A 27620-nucleotide genomic window follows, 5' to 3' on the forward strand; every position below is an offset into this window, starting at 1 on the left:
CGCGTGTGAATGTCTTGTTCATGCATGCACATGCATGTAGGGACCAAATGACAATGTTGGGTATCCAACTTGACCTTCTGAGACAGGGTCTCACACTAACATGGGGTTTACCACTTTAAGTAGGCTCATGTTTAGCAAGCCCCAAGTAATCTTCCTCTCCCTTCCCAGAACTGAGATTATACATGCATACCATTGGGCCTAGCTTTTAATGTGGGTTCCGGAGGAAGGGGAACTCAGGTCCCGCCTTGCGTTTGCATGCCAAGGACTTACTTTACTCATCTAGCCATCTTCCCAACCCTGGTTTGGTTTTGTGACAACGTATCACTGTGTAGCCCTTGATGGCCTGGAACTTGATGTATAGAGCAGGTTGGTCTTGAACTTAAAGAATCTTTCCTCTAACTGCCTCTGTCTCCCAAGTGCTGGGACCACAAGCATCATCCACCACATCTGATTTCATTCAAATAAACATTATACCATTTTGATGTGGGAGTGTCTTTATCTATCCGTTGCTTTCATTGGTTAATTAATAAAGAAAACTGCTTGGCCTGATAGGGCAGAATTTAGATAGGCGGAGTAGACTGAACAGAATGCTGGGAGAAAGAAAGTAGAGTCAGCGAGACGCCATGCCTCTCCTGAGACGGAAGCAGGTTAAGAATCTCCCTGGTAAGCCACTAGCTCATGGTGCTACACAGATTATTAGAAATGGGCTAATCAAGAGAATTAGCCAATAAGAGGCTAGAACTAATGGGCCAAGCAGTGTATTTTAAAGAATACAGTTTGTGTGTTGTTATTTCAGGTGTAAAGCTAGCCAGTGTGGGAGCTGGGTGCCGGGCGCTGGGAACGCAGCCTGCAGCTCCCACTGCACCATTTCATGTGTATTAACAATTCCATAGCTGCCTTTCCCTTCCTTCGATATTTATGCCATTGACATCAATCTCTTTCTGTGTATGTTAGAAACACCTAATACACTGCTAACATTTTAGCTTTAATCCATTATCTCTTCTTTCCCCATGCTGGTAAATGCAGGCCTTCCACATAAGCAAGCACTTTACGACTGAACCATACTGCAAGCCCTAGCCTATTATTGTCTACAAAAAGTTAAAAATTAAGTCTTGTGTTTGCCAACCATTTAATCATTTCTTTTCAAAGATACAAATTTCCTTGTGTTAATATTTTCCCATTAACCTAAGAACTTCTTTTATGACCTTATTTATAGAGCTGGACAGCTGAAAATGGACTCCTTCAGAATCTTCTTGAAAGACGCTTTAATAATAACACATCTTTGTTAATAATATACACGATAAAGGAGTAATAGCCAAGATATATAATTTTTTATTAAGCCAATTATAAAAAAAATGGACAAAGGACAAAGGACTGAGCAGACAGTCCTCCAAAGATGGTCAAGACACACAACAAATGTTACTATAAGAAACAAAAAAATACCTCGTGTATCAGTTAGGGTGGCTAGCGGTCCTTTTTTTTTTTAATGGAAAATCACTATTCATGAAAATGTAGGGAAACTGGAACTCTTGTGCATTGTTGCATGTATTCTCTATGGAAAAGAATGTAGAGTTCCTGAAAGCAGTAATGACAGAATTACTATATGGCACATATATAAAAAGAACTCAAATTGTGGACTCATGTTTCTATATCATGCTCATAGCAGTATTATCCACAACAGATAAACAGGAGCAGTAACCCAAGTGTTTGCCAAGAGATGACTGGAAAAACAAAATGTGGTATATACACACAACAGATCCACTCGGACTCACACTAGTAAAAACAAAATGTGGTATATACACACAACAGATCCACTCGGACTCACACTAGTAAAAACAAAATGTGGTGTATACACACAACAGATCCACTCGGACCCACACTAGTAAAAAGGTGAAAACAACTTAAATACCTACTAGTGGATGAATGGACAAACCACACACACACACATAGAGGAGTATTTCCTATTCAATTTTCAAAAGCAAAAAAATTCTGATATAGACTAAAGCATGAACCTTGAAAACATTGTACTAAATTAACCCAGTGTCAAAAGGACAAATACATACAATTATATTTATATAACAATACTTAAGAGTAGTCAAATGCAGAGTCAGAAGCTAAAATGGTGATTGCCAGGGCTCAAGGGACAGGCAATGGGAGAAGTTAGCATTTAATTACAGTTCCAGTTTGGGAAAATTACAAATGTCTGCAGATGAATGACAGCAACAGATACGGAACAATATACATCTAACACTAATGTCAGAACTGCAGAGGCCAAAATCAGTCACTATAATCAACTGTATTAGGTAAATTTCAACTCAAGAATTGTTTTAAAAATCACAACTGAAAGTCTCTAATTTTTGGAAAGTATTTTCGGTTAGAAAAGACTGCTGACGGGTGTTTCTCCTTCATTACAAGGCTGCATCACTCTTCTGGCTGAAACTTCTACAAACATCTCATATCCATTCATATCTTTACTATTTGTTCAGGGCTGAAAATGGTGCTTAGAGGTAGACGGTTTGCGCAGTATCACAGCATGCATGCTGGGCAGTAGGAAGTATTTCAGAGTGCACCTACTTGCCTCAGTCAAGACTCCCTCGGCATCATAGTGTGCTGGGCAGTAGTAAGCATTTTCGGAGTGCACCTACTTGCCTCAGTCAAGACTCCCTCGGCATCATTGCATGCTGGGCAGTAGGAAGCATTTTCGGAGTGCACCTACTTGCCTCAGTCAAGACACCCTCGGCATCACTAATGTTCTGCTATTATGTGCGGTTCCTTTAACATGCCTTTCACTTTGGGTTCACAGACTTCTTTCTCAGCACCATTTGCGGTTTTCAGTAGACATGTAGTCATTTCTAATGCTTTGTTTCCTTTCTCCTGAGCCCTAGGTCCACTGTCTCAGGTGCCTCATTCTCTCCCGACAGCTCACTGATACCTGCCTGGTGGGACCAGCATGACGTTGGCAGTGCTGGTGGTTTAAATCTTTCCAACCTACGCTTCATTCTGAACACTCGGAACTTGTAGATTCAAGTTCACGCTTCTTCTCCTGTCTGATTTACTATCAACTCTCTTCAGTATTTTAACTTCAGGTACTGTACTCTGTTTCTATAAGTTCCATCAGTGACATTTTATATTTTCCCCTTATTCTCACATCATTTTTATCTTCTTAAACATTTGGAACATATTGATAGCAGCACTTTTATATCTTTGTCTACAAAAATGAATCAATCTTTCTAGTCTGATTTTTTTAATCTTGGCTATGAATTGTATCTTCTTTCTTTTTTGCAAACATTTAAATTTTGAAAGTGACATAGCGTCAAATTAATCCATTAAAGGCAAGCAATATACTGAAATTTAATTTAATTCAAAGCACTTTACAGTCACTACCTATATCTAATTGCAAAACATGTCTTCTTTCTAAAAAGGGAACTCCATGCCGACTAGGCAGTTAGTTGCTCCCCAGTCGTTCTCTCTAGGCCAGTGGTTTCCAACCTGTAGGGGGCAACCCCTGTGGAGGTCAAATGACCCTTTTACGGGGATCATACATCAGAAATCCTGCATATCAGACATTTACATTATGATTCATAACAGTAGCAGAATTACAGTTATGAAGTAGTAACGAAAATAACTTTATGACTGGAGGCCACCATAACATGAGGGAATGTATTAAAGGGCTGCAGCATAGGGACGTAGAACTGCTACTGGTCTCGACCCTGGCAACTACCAATTTTTATTTTGCCTCTCTGAATTACCTATTCTGGATATTTCATATAAATGGAATCATAGCATATCTGGCTTTGTGTGTTCGATTCTTCAGCATATTTTTAAGACTCACCCACAGTATGACATGTATCAGTACTTTTCTGTCTAGGTACTATTTTCTGAAGTATCGATACCACAGATTGCTTATTCACTCACCTACCGACATGTATTTGGTCTGTTTCTCTCATTTCTCTACTGAACACTATTATAAATGTAAATATCTGAGTACCTATTTTAAACTCTGTGAAATGTGTATTTAAATGAAAATCAGTGGATCATAACAACTCTGTGCTTCAGTTTGAGGAACTCACTGGTTTTCCCACAGAAGATCCATCACTTCAAACTCCCACTAGTATACAAAAGCTCAAATTTTCCCAGTCCTGGCAAACTTACTGTTTGGTCTTTTGATTTGATTCTAGCTATCCTAGCATGCATGCAGTATCTCATGAGCCTTTGGATTCATCTGGTCATGTATGCAGTCTGGTCATGTATGCAGTCTGGTCATGTATGCAGTCTTGTTTTCATGGGCATCTTCATGACTAGTATGCCTTCTTTATAATAAAATTTAGGTTTTCTCCCCCCACTTCTCATTGGAGTTGTAAATTTTAGTTTTGGGAGTTTGGGGAGAGAGCTTCTGAGAGGCATCCTTGCTATAGTGCTCAGACTGGCCTTTAACTATCCTTTACTGAAACATCCGTATCACCCTCCTGGGGAGCAAGAATGGCAGGCAAACATTATCAGCAACCCAGTTCTTAAATTTAGAACACACAATTTGAGTTTCATGTATTGTATAAGGATCGTTTTCAACTGTCCCAGAATAACCTATTGAAGAGATTATTCTTTCCCCCTCTCAAGTCTTGGCATCCTTGTCAAAATAAAAATAAAAATGCATCCTGGCTTATTTCTATATTCTCAATTTCATTCTACTGGTCCATAAACCATCTTCACTGACAATATCATCTCGTTGGGATTACTGTAGTAGAATTTCAAACAGGAAATATGAGTTCTCGTCAGCTCTGCTCCTTTGCAATGCTGTTAGGACATTCGAGCCTGTTCTTACTGTGTGTTTAAGTATCACCTCTGTATTTCATTATAGTTCTAATGAAGACTACACTGATTCTGTAGGCTGCATGAGGCCAAAGGGTCATCTTCATCTACTAAGCCTTCCTATTCACAGATGCAGTATGTTTTCTGCCCATCTAGCTTTCCTTTCATTTCTTCCAACAATGTTTCATGGTTGTCGGTGTACAGGACCTGTATAAAGACCTGCTGAGGGAAAGCGCATGTGCCTTGGCCAACGTGTGGAAACTTGAAGGACTCAGCTGTCTCTCTCCACCACGTTCCCGGGCTCGGCAGTGTGTGCCTTTACCAGCTGAGCCATCTCACTCATTCACAAATGAACTTTTAATTGAGATTTTCATTGCTGGCATACAGAAACACAACTGTTTCATATGGTTTTTCATGTGCCTAAATGCATGATCACTTTAGCTACTGACTTTGTGAATTCTGCGTGCCTGGATTCATGAAGATTTTCTATACAGAGGATTATTGTCATCTGCAGATGGTTTCTTTTTTCTTGTATAACTGCTCCTGCTATAACTTCCACTACTGTTGCAAGAACCACCCATGTGGCCAACTAAATCCACATAAAACCTAAGAGGGCTTGAAAAGGAATCCAAGACAAAAAAAAAAAAAAAAAAAAAAAAAAAAAAAACCAGAGTTTAACACAGCTTCTTGCTGTTTGCTGGCGCTTACTGCTGCTCCTTTAAGAGATTTTCCTGACTCAGCCACAGCAGAAAAAAAGCAGTGGTTTTGAAATGCCAGCATGACCTCTGGCTCTTTCAGGCAGGAGGTCCAGCTACAGAGCATTTGAATAGGGTTTGTGAGCAGACTGCTGCAGCTTGTTTAATGGCAACATGGACCAGCTTTGGGCCTGGAACTGGGCCAGTGTTCACGGCTCAGAGGCACAAGCAGCTCCACGCTGGACTGTGCATAGTGAGCAGACAGTACCATATATGCAGCAATAACAACACAGTTTAAATTTTAGACTGGGTGGGCAAGCAGGCACTTCCATATTTCCCCTACTAGTGGCACAGCGTAAGTTTTAAGATGTGCAAAAGCCCTCCTAGACAGAAAATAATTACAGATATGTAATAAAGACAAATCCAGATGAGTCATGGCTTGGGAGAGAGAAGAAAGAGTACAGAGTGTTGAAAAAGAAGTAAAAATAAAAAGTCTTTAAAGAGACAGAGTATAGACAGTCATAGATAAATAGGAGTAAAGAAAAATAAGCCACATAAAGATGGAAAATTCACAGAGAGTCTGAATTATATATATTATTGTGTTTTCTTTGAATTTTTTGACTGTGAAAGAGCTAAGTACAGAGAGACGTTTCATTGTATGGGCTGCTAAACTAAACGAGCATGTATATTATAAAGGCATCATGACTTCCAAATTTGGGTCTAAGGATATGTTGCTTTGGAAAAGAGGATCTTCTGGTTTCCACAGAGAATGAGAACCTGTGGATTGCTTCCAGACTGGTGTGGTATGATGGAACACGACCCCCTGAAAGGTCACCATGAACACCCCTCAAAAAATTACTTCACCCAACTGCTGACTGAGATGAACCTAGCACACAGGATACACCATAAAAGACCTGATTAACAGTGCCCCCAAACAGCAGGAAGCAATTTGGATAGAAATAACTACACCCATATTCCCAAATATTGTGAATAACTGTTTGTTTACATTTAAAGGGGGAATATGCTATAGAGAGGAATAATTTGCTTTGGTATAGATCTTGGTTTACTGATACAAATTTAAGGTAAATTTTGTTATACTGTCTATGTATATTTCTGTCCTTGATTAAGGTATTGTGTTTGTGTACTTCATTTAAAACTGTAATGTATAAGAAATATAGATTTATAGACAGTTATCTATAATAGTCAAGATTGTAGTCATGTTAGGTTTTCTAGAGATATAGAGATATATTTCAGTTAGATAGATATCTTCAAATCTTTCAGAGACTTTCAGAATATGGCATTTAAAATGTTTTAATAACTTAGGACTTTTCATGACAATGATACATTATCTACTCCTGGCAGCACCAATTACTTCATGAGGAAGATGGGCATCAAAGAGGCTCCTTATGGAGTTTGTTAGATGAACTGTACATGCAGAATCCACAGAGAAATGACTGCTGACATTGCCTAAAGGTCAGACAATCCTCTGAGATTCCTGCTTCATGAAAGAGTCTGCAGGACATTCTACAGGATACAGAAGAAAGTGACTGGCAAACTGCCATATAGGCAGAACTGTCTTTGAAATTTCCTGCTTCATAAAAAGTTTGCTGGATATTATGGGACTGTAGGCTGAAAGTGGATGCCCTAACGGTACAGAAAAACTTTGAGTGACTGTCCACGGAATGAGATGTCTCTGTCAATTCTAGAGTTTTTGGAAGTTGCTTACAATGCACTTCCTGTTTACTTAGGTAATATCATATCCTTCTGGAGTCTTTGATGAAGTTGAAGAATTTATAGTTATATTTATAGTTTTCCTTAGTTATGATAAAAGATAAAGTAGATATAAATACTGTAAATATAATTCTTGTTTGATACCTGTTTTGTTGTATCTAATTTTACTATGTTAAGCCTTCCTTTTTATTTAAACAGAAAAGGGGAGGTGATGTGGGATTTCCATCTGTATGCTGTGATTACCATTAATGAATAAAGAAACTACTTTGGGGGGGCTGGAGAGATGGCTCAGAGGTTAAGAGCATTGCCTCCTCTTCCAAAGGTCCTGAGTTCAATTCCCAGCAACCACATGGTGGCTCACAACCATCTGTAGTGGGGTCTGGTGCCCTCTTCTGGCCTGCAGACATACACACAGACAGAATATTGTATACATAATAAATAATTAAAAAAAAAAAGAAACTACTTTGGGTCTGTTGATAGGGCAGAATTTACGTAGGCGGGGAAAACTAAACAGAATGCTGGGAGGAAGAAGGCGGAGTTGGAGAGATGCTATGGAGCCACTGCTAGAGTCAGACATGCCAGAACTTTGCTGGTAGGCCATGACCTCATGGTGATATACAGATTAATAGAAATAGGTTAAATTAAGATGTAAGAATTAGCCAATAAGAAATTAGAGCTAATAGGCCAAACAGTGATCTAATTAATACAGTTCCTGTGTGGTTATTTTGGAGCTAAGCTAGCCTGGCAGCTAGGATGAACAAGGCCTTCCTCCTACACACTACAGGTGAGTGCAAGTGGTAAAAGGCATAATTCTCTCTTGTCTTCTTGCTCCTGATGAGAGGAAGAATTTCAGTCTTTCCCTAAGGGAGTTTGTGGTGGTTTGAATAAGAATGGTCCCCATAGGTTCACATATTTGAATACTCAATCATCAGGGAGTGGTGGTACTTGAGAAGGATTAGGAGGTATGGCCTTGTTGGAGGAAGTGTATCACTGGGGGGAGGGTTTGAGGGTTCCAAAAGCCCAAGCCAGACCCAGTGGCTCTCTTCCTGCTGCCTGAGAATTTAGATATAGAACTCTCAGCTACCTCTCCAGAACCATGCCTGCCTCAGTCATCATGCTTTCTGTCATGATGATAATGAACTAAATCTCTGAAACAATAAGTTTAAGTGCTTTCCTTTATAGGAGTTGCAATGGTCATGGTGTTTCTTCACAGCAATAGAACAGTGACCAAAACAGACTTGGATGTCAGCTTTGGGTTTTCATTAATGCTGATGTTAAGGAAATATTAAGGTCTTTCCTTATTAGCCCTACTCCTGTTTCACCAGCAGGTGCTACACTTTGCCAAATGGTTTCTAGCAAACCAAAACACTCATATGATAATTTTCTTTGTTCTATCAGTATGATAAAAATATATTAACTGATTTACTTATGCTAAGCCAACCCTGCATTCCTGGGATAATTCATGGTCATGAAATATTCCTTTAAATGTGCTACACATTTGCTAAGGATATGTGTACCTATAGGGCACACTACTCTATAGTGTTAGTTTACATGGCTTTGGTATCTGTGGAGTACTGGCATCAAGGAATGAATTGGGATGTGTTCTTATTCCTCTTTCTTGTGTTTTCTCTTTCCCTAAATTGTAGAGTCACATTGTCTGTGATCTTTCTTGTTAAAGCAGGTTTCCACTGCTACTAACTACCCTCTGGTTATCAAGGTCACTACTAATAGGACAGTGTCCTCACAGTTTCATTTCTGTTGCTGTTATAATGTTCTAAAAAAGAAACAACTTAGGGGAGAAAGAATTTATTTTGGCTCATGATGACAATTTATAGTCCAGTACATCCAGGAAGTCTAGTGGAAGACATCACACCACTTTCAAGAGCAGGAAATGAATGTATACATGCTTCCTACTCGACTTCTTTCCCTACTTTTATGCAAACTAACACCACCCTCTGAAGGCTGAATCTTCCCACAGCAATTAATAATTTTTAAGGGAAAACAAAGAAGAGTTCCTGGAGCTTCAGGCATGAAAACTAAGGGTCCTGGAAGCCAATCTGGCCCCGTCTTAGGATTCTATTGCTATGAGGAGACACCATGGCCAGGGCAACTCTTATAAAGGAAAGCGTTTAAATGGGGATGGCTTACAATTCAGAGGTTTAGTCCATTATCATCATGGTGGGACGTGGTGATATGTAGGCAGACATAGCACTAGACAAGTTGAGAGTTCTACATCTTGATCCGCAGACAGTAGAAGGAGACTGAGCATAGCCTGAACACATAAGCGACCTCAAAGCCTACCTTCTCAGTGATATACTTCCTCCAACAAGGCCACACCTCCTAATAGTGCCACTCCTTATGGGCCAAAGCATTCAAACACGTGAGTCTAAGGGATCCATACCTATTCAAACCACCACATTCCACTCCCTGGCCTCCATAGGCTTGTAGCCATAAGATAATGCAAAATGCATTTAGTCCTACTTCAAAAATCCCCATAGTCTTATCACAGTCTCAACAATGTTTAAAAGTCCAATGTTCAAAGTGTCTTCTGAGATTCATGCAATCTCTTAACTGTAATCACCTACAAAATCAAAAAAAAAAACAGATGACATACTTCAAACACATGATGGCGCAGAATATAAGAATATACATTACCATTCCAAAAACTGAAGGGAACATATTGAGGAAATACTAAACCAAAGCAAGACTGAAAATCAGCTGGGCAAACTCCAAACTCTGAATCTCCATGTCTGAAGTCAAAACGCTCTTCGGATCTCCAAGTCCTTTCAGCTTTGTTGACTGCAGCAGTTATTTCTCTTAGGCTGGTTCACTCCCTGTTAGCAGCTCCCCTCAGCAGGTGTCCCACAACTCTGGCATCTTTAACTTCTTGAAGTCTCCAAGGCAATCCAGGCCTCACCTTCACAGCTTCACGAAATGGTCTCTCTAGGCCTTCATTCAGAGACACCCCTGACATATGCCTGGCATCAATGGCTTTCCTTAGTCGAAGAGGGAGATTCCATAGCCCATTTCTTCTATTCTTGACTCTAAAGCCAGAACCATGTGACCAAAGTTGCCAAGTTCTGTTGCTTGCTGGGACTGGAACATGGTCCCATTGTTCAATTACATCTTCACCAGCTTTCTGTTTTCCATGGTTTCCTTCACTGCCTAAGTGTGACTGTCCTGGAATTTGTTCTGTAAACTACACTGGCCTCAAACTCAGAGACCTGCCAGCCTTCTGACTGCTTGGATCAGAGGAATATACCACCACACCTGGCCCTAAGATTTTTTTTTAATTCCTTTTCACTTTACATTAACTCCTTTTCACAAGTTGGAAGCTTAGCTGGGTGGGGTCTTGCCCTGAGGTTGCCACTCCTTCTATTCCATTTCTTAATCTGTTTATCTCTTTAAACACAGAACTTAGTTCCATTCTACTTCCTGGTACCTTTTCTCCTCATATTGTACATTTTGTATTTTTCCTTTCTTTGCTTACTCTTTTTCATTGTTGATCTATATAAGAATGACTCTAATAACCACACAACAGAGTCAATACTGGCTATCTTGAGATTTTGTCTGTCAACAGAATTAACCCAAAACTCTCCACTGTAGCCTCAGGTAGACTCTTCAGACAAGGACAGAAAGCAGCCACATACATTCTTTGCCAAAATATCACAGGAACAGTCTCTAGACCATACATATGCTAACATTCTTCTCCTCTGTAACCTCTTGAGACAGGCCCTCATAGTTCAATCAACCTCAGCATCACCGTCTTCCATGTTCCTACTAGTATGGCCCACTAAGGCCCACTTTAAGTGTTCAACTGCTCCCAAAGTTCACATTCCTCCAAATAAAAGCATGGACAGGCCTATCACAGCAATATCCCAGTCCCTGGTACCAACTCCTATCTTAGGATCTTATTGCTGTGAAAAGACACTGTGGCTATGGTAACTTATAAAAGGAAAACATTTAATTGGGGCTAGCTTACATTTTCAGAGGTTTAGTCCATTATCATCATGGTGGGGCATGGTGGCATGTGGGCATACATGGTGCTGGAGAAGGAGCTGAGAGTTCTACATCTTGATCTGCAGGCAGCAGAAGGAAACTGTGTGCCATTCTGGATATAGCTTAAGCATATAATAAAAAGCATATTTTTTAAAAAAAGACCTCAAAGTCTGCATCCACAGTGATAGACTTCCTCCAATAAGGCCACACTTCCTCCAATAAGGCCACACCTACTCCAACAAAGTTGCACCTCCTAATAGTGCCATTCCCTATAGGCCAAGCATTCAGATACGAGTCTATAGGAGTCATTCCTATTCAAACCAACACAGGCCCCAAATGGCTCATTTCTCAAAACACTAAATGATCTGAGTACCCGTCCTTTACTGTCCCTTTACCAATGTCCAGAGTCTGGCAGCAACAGCAATATTATTAGTAAAATTAAAGGTAAGAATGGGAGTAAGAGGGCCAGTGCCAAGCAATACATTCCACTAACTTGGTAGCTCCTTCCCCGGAACCTGTGAGACAGGTATCAACATCCTCTAACTCCCACAGCCTACTTTTACACTAGACATGGAATAACCACCATTGTGACACTTGGCCCCCTCTTGCCCTACAGGGATCCATACTCTTTTGCATTCAAACTCTACTTTGTCTTGCCTGTTCCCCCCACTCTACTTTATGCAGGACTCAGAGCTTCCTCTTCACTTCAATATTCCAGCATCTATTCTCAAGCTTAGAGTTGTAAACTCTCTCTCTCCCAATGCTACAAGTGTCTACTTTAGAATTCTCCTACCCCTTAGGATACCCTGACCTATCAAATCTCCCTCAAACTCCAATCCACAAAAAATAGCCCTATTTTCGCCACTCAGTTAACACTATCCAGCATGGGCAGCACCTTATTTATTTGCACTGCTGCAGTCTAATGGAAAAATAAGTTTCTCTGCCTATGACGTTAAAATCAGGAAGAAAAGGCATCAATATACCATGCCCCCTCTGCTATATCCTGGAAGCTAGTGAATTCCCTTTAGTTACTTGGCGAACAATTCATTCTACAAATGGTAATCACAATTCAAGGACTGTTGATTACAAATAAAAAGGAAGAGGTGACAGTAGACACAGAAAAACAATTCACAAAAGGCAAAACATAAGAGAAAGCGAATGGGAGCAAACCATGGAAATGCAAACTAAAACCACTTTTGTCAGACAGACTGACACAAGTAGAAGATGTGTCAGCCTGGGAAGGAAATGGGCATCTCTATGCTATTAGTAAAGGTAATTGTATACTTTCATAGGTATACACCAAATATCTCTAATAACTTTTGACTAGCATTTAACTTCTAGTAAGTTATAATAATTAGAAAATGAGACATGTAAAAATTTACATAAAACTCTGTTCCCAACAGTACTTGAAGTTTCAACACTTCTAAAGTAAAGATGATGATTAAATCACTCCAGAAATTTAAATATGGTATAATGCATTTGTAAAAATAGCATATTCACAAAGAAATAACCCTTCATAAAGAATTAAGTATACACGCCAAAAAGTGCTAACAGTGTAACAGATCGTGGAACTTTCGTGACCTTTTCTTCTCATCTACACCATTCATTTTTCTGTAGTATAAGTTGCACATATATAACATACTTTGTTTCCCCCCAACATACTGTTTTTATTATTTGGGAATTTCATACAATACACCCCATCACACTCACTTCCCTTTCCTCCCAGATCTACCCTCCGATCCTTTCACCCTCCCCCTCCAAAAGCCCCACCAAGTCAAATAGTGCTGCCCAAATATATTCTCTGGAGCATGGTCAAACTCCCAAAGGCCAGTCCTTAAAGAAAACTGAGTCCTTCCCCACCCCCACCCACCAGTAGCCATCAGCTATGAAGAGCTACACTTTAGCATCTTTATCACAATTTTAAGGACTCTCTTTAATAGCTTTCCATCTGGACTTTTTTGGGGGGGTGACATTGTTTGTTTCTTTATATGGGGGTGTCAACACAGAAGCCTTATGTCTCTCATTCTCAGTTATGAATCTACAGTCATAGATATTATTACAAAACAAGCTTCCTTGCTTATAGCAGCCAGCAGCAGCATGGATCATGGACTTTCACATGATTTGCAGTCGGAGAAGGGATCATGGACATCAACCTAGTCCTATAGGCAGTAGCCCAGATGAGCAGCACCAACCACGGACTTCAACTGGGCTTCTGGTAACAGCATGGACACAGATACCAACAAGGCCTCCAGCAACAAAACAGACCACAGACGTTCCCCAGGGAGACTCAACCAGAAAATGAATCACTCTTCATCCCAGATATCCTGCCGCTGCTCAGAGTCAGGGTCATCGTGCAGCTGGGCAGGGTGTCTAGGGCGCAAGCTCCAGGCTGCAGCACACCACCCCATGCTCAGCACCTGCTGCCCCGCCAGTACCCCGGCACGACTGTGGTGTTTGTAGAGCAAGTGGTGGCAGCAGCAACAGCAGGCCAGGTCCCTCCCAGCAGCCTCCCAGGGGCCCAATGACCTACTGAGCAAAGACATGCATGGCGGCCAAGCAGCGGGTGGCAATAGACCGAGGTAGGCCTTGTCTCCCCATTCCGACATCTTTTTTCCAGCTCCATGAACTCACTTTTTAAAGCATCTTCCCATAAGGCCTGCCTTTTTCTAGTATAACGTATTTTCTTAAAAGGCAAAAGCAAAACTGAAGGTGGTAATTTAAAGGGAGAAAATGCCATTACTATAATAGAACACAAAGCATTCTGTTATTTCTCAAATAATAGTGTTAGACCTAATATCAAATTATTAGATGACATACCATATGGCAGCTATTTGTATATATTCAATTTTAACTAGTTTGAGGGGTAGATACAGAAGAATCTGTTAGGACAAGGAAAAAGTGCAGCTATTTGAGCATAATTAGAGGGGGAAATCCTCCCAAATAAATACTTAAAACTAACCCTAGAAAGCACATGAAAATCAATAGTCAAATATTCATTGCTTCATAAGGGTCAGCTTAAAACCTTTTTCACCCCTTTTTACCTTTATCTTATAAACCCTCCTCATGAGAAAGCAACTGCCATGAAAATAATAAAAAATAAAAGTCACTATCAAGTTTAGTAATTCAGATTTAAGCTTGGTTAATGACAAAGTCTTCACAACTTCTACTATTCTCAATTATAGCAAATATTCCTCTCTGATTTGAACGCTTTGAAGGATGAAACTTAGTAATAGTAAGCAATCCCTACTGGATCCTAGGAATCCATATCTTTTACAGCTAACCTTATCTATCTCTGACCAGGACTTAGAATTTCTAGGCAAATCCAAGGAACTGCATACAATGCCTAATTCAGTGTGAGCAAAGCAGCAAGTAAATCCTCATTAGTGTTAACTCTTCCCCTTCTGATGAATGACTATCACAAATGAGTAATCATTTTTACCTGTCGAACCCCTGAATGACACCTCTGAACCTACAGCAGAGTCTAAGACAAGTCTCACAGGTCACACAGATACGCCCAATGCCAAGAGTTCTCTAAGCTACACTCTGTCTCTGAGAAAAGCAATTTTTGTTTCACAAGAAAATTTCCTGGTGTATGTGGTGGAGGGGGAGGAGGGAGATCAAAGAATAGCATAAGATGGCTCTTATATAAATGACATGTTATAATGCAAGATTATGAATAACACAATTATGTAGACATTGTGAAAAAGAATACAGGTCTGTGTGCTTTAAGTAACACTACTATTCATTCAGTCACGAATCAATATATTTTTAAGAAACAAAATTATTTGAACATAGAACTAGAAGAGCAAACAGGCAAAAGCACTATCTTCATGCAGGATACCTCCAGCAAAGGAGACAATAGTCCCGGCATCCCTCAGTAGCCCTTAGTACAAAAGCCTGCAGATGCTCAAGCCTCTAAATTCATATGCTCAGCATACACACAGGCTTACACAAACTACCCTGTGTACTCTATCACCGTCAGGTTACTCTCATACACTGATGCTATGGACAACTACTGTTTAGGGAGTAATGTCAAGGGAAAAGATCTAACAGAAGGAATTTGCTTTTTAATATTTCTGATTGAAACTACAAATGTGTAACCAGAGACCTATCCACATGCAGAAGGAAGACTGTATTTTTATATTTGATAATACAAATGCTATACTGCAAATAAATAAAAAGACAGGGTATTATGAGACATACTAGGCTTGGGATCAGGCGAGCCCAAACGAGTGTGGGGTAGACAGTACAGTCCAGGACAGCCTATGCAGAACAGGTCCCCAAGCTGGAATGACCCTGCCCAACCCAGAAGACAGTAGGTCAGAGGTAAAACTGACAACTGCGGTGTGACTCTAGCTCAGAAAGGCCTAAGCAGATAAGCTCAGAAGTCACCAGACGCTGTAGTCAGAGTACAGGAACCAGAGAGCTCTTGAGTGAGGCGGGGGAAGTGGGTATGAAGGGGCAATGGGATTATGTTGTTAAATCACAGAAAATAGTAGCCACTTCCATTTTTGATTACAAACAAAAGACGCAAAGAAACATTCTGTGATATTGGAGCTACAATATTGTATTATTTGTTCAAGGAGTAAATTTTAATGTATATAGTTCTTAGAGGAATGTCAAGACCTAAGGAAAATTGTTTCTTTTGGTGAGTCAATGGTGTTAACACACCATAGTTCATTTGTAGTCCATGTGAACGCCCTAGAAAAAGAATCACCTTCTCAAGTGGTGCTACATCATGACCATGGTTGTTCTGGGGGGATTGTCCTGCACATTCAGGCGTGATCAGCTTCCAGGATTACTACTCTCTCCTTTAAGGATTCTACTCTTCACGGTAGTGCTCAGACACGATGTGTTCTCCATAAAGCAGCATTCGGGTTATGGTTACAGAGATGAGTTGCAATGCCCCACAGTCTACGCCCGAAGCGCCATGTAAATATGACATGCCTTACTACAAACTCACCTGATTTATTTGAAGCATGTTAAGACAATACTGATCAAACTGCTGTATCCCTCACGGCTCCAAAACACTGGAAAACGAAAATTAAGAAATAAGGTTCAACTTGGTAATTTCAATGACTATTGAATATTTTAAACACATGCTCTTTACCAAAATCAATATAAAATGGAGTCATCCAGATTATTACAGAACTTATATAATGACTAAAATGTCCTATATTTGTGCAATCTAACCCAGTAGTCATGTAAGCAAATACATAAAATGTGACTAGTGAAAGCAAGAAAACCAGTGTTTACTCTCCTAAATGTTACTTTTAACTTCAGTAAACACCCACGATTAGTGGCCACTCTGACAAGCAGTGACTTAAACCGTAAGTCCCTTCTTGTTCTGGAATTCTTTCGATAATCCAAGCAAAAGGGAAGCTGTCTGCAATGCTGAACACTTCAGATCGACATTTAACATCAAACCCCCTTCCTCCAGACAGGTTTTAAACAACTCTGAACCCATTCCCTCGAAGAAGATGCAACACACACAAGTATTCTCAGTAATGTTATAAAAATAATCACAATTATGTAGGTGGGTATTTGCCTTTATTATTATCAATACAAAAAGAGTATGCACATAAAGTTTCATTTTTAAAAAAACACTGGCAATGGGAGAGGTAGCTTGGCAGCTAGAAGCACACACTGCTCTTTAGAAGACTGGAGCTCAGCTACCAACACCCACAGGGCAGCTCGCAAACACAGGTAACACCAGCTCCAGGAGGATCCAACCCCGCTGGCCTCCAATGGCACCTACACCTGTGTGTACATGTCCACACATAACCAGAAATACTATTTTAAATCTCTGTCATGATATACCCACCCCGTTGCTAAATGTGGATTTACTTTCCTTTGGGGCCTGGCACCTTGGTTCTGATTCATTTAATGTGGTAAATCTCTTCTATATCTATATTTTTAAGTAGATGCCAAAGGAAGGAAAGAAAACACAAATTATAAATAACACAAACTTATAAAAATAAAACATGGGCTCTCATGATGGGAAAATTCACATAAATTATAAATAATGCACCTATACCTGCTATTATAAAAATTACTAAACCACACAGTTGAAAAGATTAATTCCCATCACTTAGTCAGAAATTTTTGTCGAATAATTGTACAGCTGACCTCACCCTCAGAAGCAAAGGAGTATATACTCAAACATACATACACACACACTGGTCAATCACTTTCTCAAGATGCAAACTGGAGTCAACCCAAAATCACTGCTAAGTTGGAGATGTGGCTCAGTGGGTAAGAGTGCTTACTGCACAAGCAAGACGGCCTGAGCTCAGAAGCCCAGCACCAGGTAAAAAGTTGGGCACAGCCACATGAACCCGTTACCCCATGCATGAAGGAAGGATGCAGAGAAGGGGTACCACACTCTTGCACTCAGCCTAGCCAAAAGCAGCAGCTTCCAGGTTCAGGGAGAGACCCTACAAAGTAATACAGCAGGCTACCCGACATCATCTTCTGGCTGCTTCACACAAGAGCACAGGCATGCTCTTTAAACACACACGTGTGCACATAGGCATGCTCTTTAAACACACACACACACAAGTGTGCACACAGGCATGAGTGCATACACACTTTATAATTATTTTGGAATTTTAAAACATTTCTTACAAGTATTCTCAGCATCTGTATTTTTTATTTCTTTTCTAACTGTTCTTCAAAGGGAATGATATTCACAGAGACCTGGCTACTGGTAATTTTTAGTTTCAGTCAGATAACTTTCTGGATCCTGGTCAAATTACTGTTATCTTTGAGGACCCCCCCCCCCCGCCTTCTTTAACCTTTAAAAAGTACAAGTGGTAGGCAGCATCTAACAAATATAAGACAGGAGAAATAATCTAACATCATTTCTGTGATGAGGTTGCTCATGTCTCAAATGTACAATCCCTTGCTCATCTGCTGTGAAGGAAGCCAAACACCTATTGTGAGATACCATTTAGAAAGGCACACACAGCAAAGAAGCGAAAGCAGGGACAGCTAACAACCAGCAAAGGCCAAGGCCTTCAATCCACTAACGCCAAAACTGAATTCGGCCAAGAGCCACATGAAAAAGCATGTTCAGTCCTGTTTTCAGATGGGATGGAAAGTCTGCAGGCAAACTCATGCACAAGATCAGAGAGAGCAGGGCCTGGTGGCACACAACTTTAGTCCCAGCACTGAGAGGCAGAGGAGTCTACAAAGCTAGTTCCAGGACAACCAAGACTGCCCAGAGAAACCCTGTCTGAAAGAGGGAGGGAGGGAGGGAGGGAGGGAGGGAGGGAGGGAGGGAGGGAGGGAGGGAGGGAGGAAGGAAGGAAGGAAGGAAGGAAGGAAGGAAGGAAGGAAGGAAGGAAGGAAGGAAGGAAGGAAGGAAGAGCCATAGCCATTGCAACATAATGTTTATTGCTTTAAGCCCTTACATTCTGGGATAATTTTATGCAACGATAAATAAGACATCCCAGCAATTCAACACTGCTTCAGGGCTTTGGATATAAGCCTAAAATAAAATCCCTGTTCAGTATAAGCAAATGAAAATATTAGGATTCAAAAGTGATAAATTCTAAAACTCAAGCATTTCTATTTTTAATGTAAAAGTTAATTTGAAAGTTACCATTATAGAGACTCCCAACTGTTGGATGTCCTGAGACAAAGCGACAGCAATGAACAGTGCTGAGTGACATCTTTGCCAACTCTAAGGTTCAGGGAGCATGGAAAAGGGACAGAGGGCAGGCGAGAATTCTACCACTGAACCACCCATGTGAAAGGGACAGAGGGGAAGAGCACTCTGACACGCTGCCTCTGGACATGACACAGCCATGGGGCGCTCTGACACGCTGCCTCTGGACATGACACAGCCATGGCACCATTAGCTCGCAGCACCTAGGGCCACCTGCCCAAGACCAACCCAGTCAATAATTCCAGCACGAACCGGGAAGGGACTCTTGAGATTCCACCTCTCTCTGAGAGGCGCTATTAGCAACTGAGAGCCGGTTGCTAAAAGTCATTTTTCTTTGGGACTGTCAGCTGCCCATGTTCATGCAGGAAACTCTAATTGGACTCTTAGGGTTATAAAAAAAAAAAGAGGAGGAACAGAAGAAAGAGAGAGAGAAAAACATGAAAGTGAGAAGGGCAAGCATTGAGAGGGTCCAGGGAAATGAGACGAGAAACTTGAAGGTCATATGATCAAATTACAGTGTGTGTATGTGTGTGTTCTATGAAGTTGTCAAAGAACACATTTAATCTACTTTTAAACGTGCAGCATTCCTCAAATGGTGTTAAAATACACATGCCATAACTAAAACCCAATCAATTATATACAAAACCAATCAGTTTCCTTTTTGAATGGAAATAACTGGAGGTGTGGGGGCTGGAGAGAGGGCTCTGGGATTAAGAGCATCTGTTGTTCCTGTAGAGGATCCAGGTCCAGTCCCCAGCACCCACAGACAACTCACAGCCACCTGTAACTCTGGTCTTGGAGCATCTGACACTGTTCTTACTTCTGAGGACACTGCACACTTGTGAGATATGTAGGTAGGTAAAACACTCAGATGCAAAGTATTTTTTAATTTAATCTTTAAAAAAAGGAAAAAACAATTTTTGAAAGATGTAGGTATAAATAAACCATTAAAAGGATCTGAGTGATTTGGTGCCTTTTCTCTTCTAAAGCTTAGCATTTATTAATCCTTCATCAACTCTGTGACCCAACATTTTTATATTTAGTATATATGCCTAATCAGTAAAATATTTATATACAGACCTGTATGTATTCCTTCAAGACTAGAGTGTGGCGATGTGGATTACTTTAAGAAGGAAGATACTGACATATGTTCTTAAATTCTAATCTTGATATACAAAAGATATTTTTTTGAGATTACAAAAATAAAAACACCGGGCTGGAAAGATGGCTCAGAGGTTAAGAGCACTGGCTGCTCTTCGAGGGGTCCTGAGTTCAATTCCCAACACTCACCTGGTAGTTCACTACCATCTATAATTTTAATCCTGTGAGATTAGAAGCCATCTCCTGGTGTTCAAAAGTACATGCATACAAAACACCCATAGACATAAAATAAATAAACAGTTTTTTAAAAAATGAAAACATCCATTCATTTGAAAGTATATATTCTATAAGCCTTTCACTATTAAAATGAGCCACATAAACTGAAACATAGCTACTTTGTCTTTAATAACACTGTTAACTGGATACCATTCTAAAAGTACTCATTTTTCATCAAGCAAGCTATCTATATTAGATTTATATCAATATAAAAATTATTTATAACTGTACCATGGACAGCTCAGAATTCCAAAGCAGCATACAACTTTTAAGACTTGGTTTCTTCTTTAAAGATATGCCCAGTTTCCTGTCCTATATTTTAAACAATATGATTAAGAAAATCAAGACATATCAAAAAGGTCCAAAGCAGCTGCATGTTGTCTGTGGTCTTGTAGAATCTACCTCTCCATCCTATGTCTAAGGAGTTTCCAGCTACAGTTCAATCCCATTATGCCTAAGCACTGCTACAGAAACCTAGACACACGTCCCAAAATGCCCTACAGTGGTATCCAGTCAGGCACACGAGGACGTGAAGGTCCAGATTCTAGGCTACCAAACGAAAACAGGCAAGGCAGCTACAGCGGGCTACAGAGGGAAGAAGACCTGCAGCTCACAAGGAATGCAAGGTCCAAAGGTGTCTGTGATTAACAGTCCACTTTTATCATGATTTGCCCATGGTAAGTTAAAGGCTTTAAGAAGAGGCATAAATAACTATGAACACTTACATCAGGACCCGTCCTACAAATGGCAGGCATTCTAGTCACATGTCACAACTGCTGTCCTCACTGACAGCACTATCAAAACTAGGCATCAATGCAAAGCTTCTTACTCTGGTGAATTTGTGGGATGCACTTTAAAATATGATTCCCTACGGTCTGGGAGCACTGGCTGCTTTTCCAGAGGACCCAGCACCCAATGGCAGCTCATAGCTGTCAGTAACTCCCATTCCAGGAGATCTGACCCTTCATACTAAGCATATAAAGTTAAAAATTATTTTTTTAAATAATGGTTCCTTGGTTAAGAATATCTGATGCTCTTACAGAAAACCTGGGTCCCAGCAACCACAAGGCATCTCACAATTGCCCATAACTCTAGTTCCAGGGTGATGGGGGTAGAGAGGCAATGCCTTCTTCTGACCTCCTCAGGCACCAGTCACGAACATGGTGCACATACATGCAGGCGAAACACATTAAATAAATAAATCTTTTAAACTCTTAAGTTTTGTTTGTGTGTTTTGTTTTATTCAAGACAGGGTTTCTGTGTAGCTTTGGAGCCTGTCCTGGAACTAGCTCTTGTAGACCAGGTTGGCCTCAAACTCTGCCTCCCAAGTGCTGGGATTAAAGGCATGTGCCACCACCGCCCGGCCAAACTTTTAAGTTTTTAAAAATAGTTTTCATTTTCATTTTAATTAAGTAGGTGGCTCTCAAAAAAACCATTAAAGAAAAATCCAATTATAAATGTCGATATTTCCTAAAAGCCAGTGAAAGTTTCTGAGCACAGAGAAGTTTACTCAACTATGCCAGTTAGACACAAGCCTATGACGTGTGCCACACTCTGCCGTTTTTATCCTCATTAAATCCCCGTCAGTTGAGATGGAGGTCCGATATCCATCTCTCTAGAGGTTGGGTTATCTACAAACAGCCACACGCACACTGTGGTGATTAACATCCACACTAAATTATGAAAGCTCTGCCTTCTTACATTTTTTTCATGGGCTGTGGTGACACAAGCCTAGCACTTGGGAAGGGGAGGCAGGAGGCTCAACTCAAGGTTATCCTTGGCTCCAAAGCAAACTCAAGGGAAACTTGGGTTGCAAGTCTCAACATCAGCAACAAATGCCAAGCATTTAACGTCTTGGGTAGCTACATAGAGCTTTAGGGAGATATTCAAAGTCGTCCAATGACATAAACATAAACCGTAACTATTATGGATAGTACTCCCCTGACATTTTCCGGAACACCTACGAGACACAGTGTTTCTTATGACTGATCATGCAGTCTGGTACTAACAGACAGTTCAACTTCACATCACCAGTAGATGATTTGCTTTCCACCAACATACATGATCAGACAGACACAAAGCACTCAGCATAAAAGAAATGAAGTAAGAGTCAAGTACAGTGGTTCAGGGGAGGCTGAGGTGGGAGGATTGGGAGCAGAGCTTATCGCACACATCATCACCATCATAACAATAACAATAATAAATAATGAGATGGAGTCAGGCTGTGATATATAGCCCAGTGCTAGTGAGGTCCGAGCCTATGGGAGGATCTGGGTTCAAGCTCTAGCACCACAAGGAACTGTAAGAATACTAATGATGGGGCTGGAGAGACGGCTCATTGGCTAAGCACTTCCAAAGGCCCTGGGTTTGACTCCTAGAACGCACGCAGCAGCTCACAACTGTCTGTAACTCCAGTTCCAGGGGATCCAATGCTCTTTTCTGACTTCCATGAGCAAACATGGAAACTCATGGAAGCCAGAAGAAAATACAGGTGCACGTGGTGCATTAGGAATATATATATATATATATATATATATATACGCACATATAAAATAATTTTTAATTTTAAAAAATATTAAAAAAAATTAGGAACAAAAACAATTCCAATATTTTTACCAAATACTCATTCTAGGACACTTTCTGTACTGTTTTGTATTTAAAACTTTCATCCCTATCCTTTTTACTTTTAATGTTTATTTTATATTTGTGTGTGCATATGTACATGTAAGTGGGGACATTAAAATGTCACTGTGGGAATGTGGAGGTCAAAGGACAACTAGTAACAGTTTCACCCCCATATGATGCAGAGACAACTTACTCTTACTGCATAGCCCTTAAGCCACCAAGCTTGGTGACCTGAGTTTGGTCCCCAGGACCCACATGGCAGAAGACAACAGTTGCCCTCTGACCTCCACAAGTGTGTACAGGCTTGGTGATGAGTGTCTGACCCACTGAGCCATCAAGCTAGTCCTATCTTATTTTTGTTACTATGTACAAAAGCAGGCCGCATTCTTCCCTAGAACTTCATTCCAAGCAAACCGAGTAAGGAAAAAAATAAAGTTCAACCATTTTCCATATTGAAGTATCTAGAAGTGAGGGGTTATAATATATGTAGCATACGCATACATATATTATATGTGGGGTTGGGGATTTGTGTGTGTGGCAGAGAGCAATTACTAATTGGCATAACCGAAACTAACAGGTAAATCTGGACAAAAGTTACAAGGGTATTCTTTGTATTAATTTTTGCAACTTTCCTGAAAGTTGACATTGTTTCCAAACAGGAAATTAACAATTATATTACCTACTTGGGTTGTATAGCAACATTTTCAAACACAAAACACTGTTCCTTAAGGAAAAAGAGTAATGTGTATGGAACAGTACACTACAGCTGGCCAGCTAACCACTGGGAAGTAAGTTTCCTACAGCAGTGCCAGGCCATGCCATGAGGCAGCGATGCCCAGGACTGACACTGTGGCCACACACACCATGCATGCAGTTGGGCATGACCTGATTTGCACAATTCATACAGGCCTACAGCTAATCCATAATCAAGGGATATTTCGAGTTTCTAGTAAAATAAGATAGACTTGCTACATTAAAAACACAATCTAGCAGAGTCTTAGTTTTTTTGTTTTTTTTTTTTAACTGAGTTAGACTTTTCCACTATAATTGAGTCCATGACAGTATATTTGAATCGTTAGAAAGGATGGGGGACAAACACCCTACAGTGTTACCACCTTTTAGCCTGTCCAACATTGTTTTGATTTCAAACGTTGTTCCTCAGAAAAGGTAAGAATACATCACAATCCAAGCAGGCATCAACAAAGTTCACAACACTGTGAGATCAAGCTCTCAAAAATGAAGGCTTTCGGTTACCAGAGTACCTTTAAAGGATACTCTCTATCACTTTTGCAAGATCCATCCGTGCATTACTGCCTAGTCCACACTAACTGGATGCTCCATCGTCACTCAAGAAGTTCTAAGCTTTTGAGGGGTGGCATAGGGATCCATAATGAAAACCACTCACAATGCGAGATTTTGTACCTAATAATTGCAGGGACTTTCAGACCTCGCCCCCCACCCCCACGCCCTCAGCGCGCTCGCCCAACCAGGCTTTCGTTCCCACCCCCTACCCAGGTCTCCTAGTTCAATCGCCTCTGCGGAACCGGCTCCGTTCCCCCACCACACAGAGACCCCCCAGAGACCCGAGCCAGTGCCCTCACGGCGGATTCTGCAACCCAGCTTTGTGCTGCCTCACCCAACTCCCCACGCCCCGGCAAGGTCACTACCGCCAACTACCCCTTTAAGCCGAGCCGTCATGGTCCTAATTCGCAGGAGGCTCGGCGGAACTTGCCTGTCATAGGCTATATTTTGTCCCCTCGGCCCCACCTCCCTTCCCCATTCCGGCGAGTTACGTCTTCGCCACTTGCCCATTCTACAGAAATAGCCACGGCCACCGACCGAGGCCCCGACGCCCCTGCAGGGAAGGCCCCGGGCGGCCGCCCGCCCTCTCACCGCCCCGCGCCCTGCCCCCTCGCGCCGCCCCGCCCCTCAGGACACCTGTGCGGCCGGCGCGGCACACGCCCCCCCCCCCGCCCGCTCCCCTCCCCCAGGGCGGCCGAGGGTGGCGCGGGAGCGAGGCCGCGAGGGGACGGCCCGGCCGGCTCCCTCCCGGCGCTCAGCCTCGGACCCCGCCGGCGGAAGTCGGGCCTGGCGGCGCCGCTCGCACCGGGATTTACCTGCGGGCTGCGGCCGCCCGGCAGACGGCTCCACATTGGCGAGCGCTCCCGAGAACTGACCCCGCTCGGCCGCCGCCGCCGGCTCCCACCTCGGCTCCCGCCCCCCGCCTCCGCCTGCCGCCCTGCGCTCCCGCCGCGCCCTCCCGGGCCCGCGCCGCGCGCCCCCGCCTGCGCCGCCGCGCCCGCGCGCGCCCGTTTGCCCGCCCGCCCGCGCCGGCCTTCTCTCGCCAGCCCGCCCCGCCTCCCGCCGCGGTCGAGCGGCCATTGTTCGCTGCGCAGCTCCCGCCCCCTGGTGGCCGCCCGGCCCCCCGCAGTCCCGGGGCGGTGCGGGGCTAGGGATCACGGGTCACCCCAAGGCCCCTCCCGGGAACCGCTGCGGGGAGCCCGCTGAGAGCACCCCGCAAGGCACGGCGCCCGCCCCGCGGCTGCAGAGGTGCTCCAGCACCGGCCTGGCAGCCTCTCCCGCACCCGCTGGCCCGCGGCTGTCTGCCCTGCACGGCAGCCTGGCCCCGACCCTCTTCGCCTACCTTCCCCGGCTCGCTGACTACCCGCCTCTGCTGAGCCGGGGACGCGCGACCATCCCGCGTCCGTTCCGCCGCGGTGCGACGCACGCATCTGCGGCTCCTGCACCTTTTTGAACTGGGGGAGGGAGGAGGGAGAGGAGGTTAGCTCGCTATCTCAACCTGAAAAGGCTAATAAGCCCTCATTACCTGCTCCTCGGCGTTGGCGGGATGCCCAAGCTTCATTCACCAGAAAAATAAAAATAAAAATGGTGTGGCCATATGAAGAAGAAATCCTTGCAGCCAAAAATGAGGATCGTCTTAAAACAGTGTCCTAGATCCTTGGTTTTTTTGGAAGAGTGCTAGAAAACTCAAATTACTTGTTCATTCGTCCTGGTTTTGATGTGGGTTAGGTATGGCCAGATAACGTCAACCTAGTTAATGAAGATCTATGAACTCAGCCCTTTAAATAAATGGCACCAAAAATAATATGATAATAGAAATCTAGAAATAGAACGGTTATTGTGTTCTGACAAAGTTACCCACTGGCATTATTCTTTTCAGTGTTCCCTCTTAGTATTGTTTGTCTGCCTGTTTGTCTGTGGGCCTGTGATTTTAGTCATTTTAAAACCAGCTTTACCAATGAGATGGTGTTGTGGGCCTGTTACCTTACTGATTACCACGTTTAGAGACAAATGTGATAACATGCATAGGCGCAATGACTGTAGGGTAGATCTCCTGTGATGTAGGCTCTCTCTTCATTTGCCTTCTGGAAATGTTTCCCATGCTCCTTTCTCACTTTTCGCTTCCACCAGCTTTCTCAAACTGACTTGTGGATTCCTCCCTAAATGGGCACCTCTCCTTGATGAATGACTGCTAGCTGCAGAAGCCCCATTCAGATTTTCAATGAACCAAATGACTACATGCCCTTCACACCAGGGGAGCAAGCCTCCCACTTCCGTGCTTCCACAAACCATTCCCCCTCTCTGCAGTCTATCCTCCCTTCACCCACTGAGCGCATTAGGAAGAAAGCCATTCAGAAAACGCCTCCCGGAGAAGCTGTCTCGTTCCTTTAGGCAGGCCACGCTCTTCTCTTGATGCCCTCTTCTCTGACATTGCGAGTATTACACTGTTTGTTTTCTCGCCTCTCATTGCTGTGGGGCTGGCTCTGCCTCATCCATCTCTGTAATCCCAGCATTCAACAGCAAGTGGGTGGACAGTAAGTGGTTTTGAAATAGATTGATGTGCTTATACATTTAGAAGTGACTCACTCTGAAGTGGTCTCCGATTCAGATGGTTAGAGTTAACTGGAAACTCCATCTCCGCTGTACCTTTTTCTTCTAATGGATTTTAGACCCCAATTAAAGCAGATACTTTTCGATCATTAGAAAGGAGATTCTTTTTTTATATTGAATCTGTACTTTCAACTACTCAACGTAAATAAGTCGGCGCGTGAAATTACCTTCGCGTAGGGAGTGGAGGAAGGGCCTGAAGGAAAGTGTGCTGTGGGCGTGGTCAAAGCTATGTCAAGGACCCAAGGCTCAGACCCATGGGGAATGGTAACCCCCTCCCCAGGGGTGAGGCTCAGAGAAATGGCCAAGTCTTCCTCTGATCCATGGGTGAATATTGATAGTGTGGGAGGGAAATGTCCACCGTAGTCCCTCCAGCCCTCCTCCCCGCTTTCATATTCCTGAATACTGCTCCCCCTACAGAGACTGCTTCTACCAAGATTAGTGAAACCTGTCTCCCTGGTCCATACTGTACAGCTTGCTTCCTTCCATATCTGTACATCACAACCCCACCTCTCTGTCCAACTCTTCTGTGATAAACATGCTTAGCTTCCAGAGAGCTGCAGTTCTTCCATCAGAGAGCCCAGCTTGTTGTCCAAACCTCTGTGCGTGTTTGCCATTCTTAATTTCCTGCAATCCCAGACAGGTCTATCCAGGAGCGAGCTGTGTCATAGGGAAACACATAAATCTCTGGTCATTGTAGTATTTACTTTTTATTATTCTTTTTAAAAGATTTTTATGTGCATTCATGTTTTGCCTGCATGTATGTCTATATGAAGGTGCTAGATCCCCTGGAAATGGAGTTACAG

At 42.4% G+C, this 27620-nt stretch overlaps 1 protein-coding gene across 4 annotated transcripts in view; it reads right to left on the reverse strand.

Annotated features, from left to right (window-relative positions):
* The window catches only part of Stau2 (staufen double-stranded RNA binding protein 2), a 311167-nt gene extending 285542 nt beyond the window's left edge, over window positions 1–25625 (reverse strand). Inside the window, exons 1-2 of one of the 4 annotated variants that reach the window (XM_057790251.1) lie at window positions 25550–25625; window positions 16195–16261 (exon numbers count right to left, since the gene is read on the reverse strand). In XM_057790251.1, the coding sequence (XP_057646234.1) occupies window positions 16195–16212 (18 nt within the window). In that variant the 5' untranslated portion in view covers window positions 16213–16261; window positions 25550–25625. Of the gene's footprint in view, window positions 1–16194; window positions 16262–25022; window positions 25161–25549 lie in introns of those variants that run through there. The other 3 variants (XM_057790250.1, XM_057790248.1, XM_057790249.1) reach the window with 3 other exon arrangements.
* Window positions 25626–27620: the final 1995 nt, after the last annotated feature.

Source organism: Chionomys nivalis, chromosome 16 (genome assembly GCF_950005125.1).
Source record: "Chionomys nivalis chromosome 16, mChiNiv1.1, whole genome shotgun sequence".
NCBI classification, from domain to species: domain Eukaryota; kingdom Metazoa; phylum Chordata; class Mammalia; order Rodentia; family Cricetidae; genus Chionomys; species Chionomys nivalis.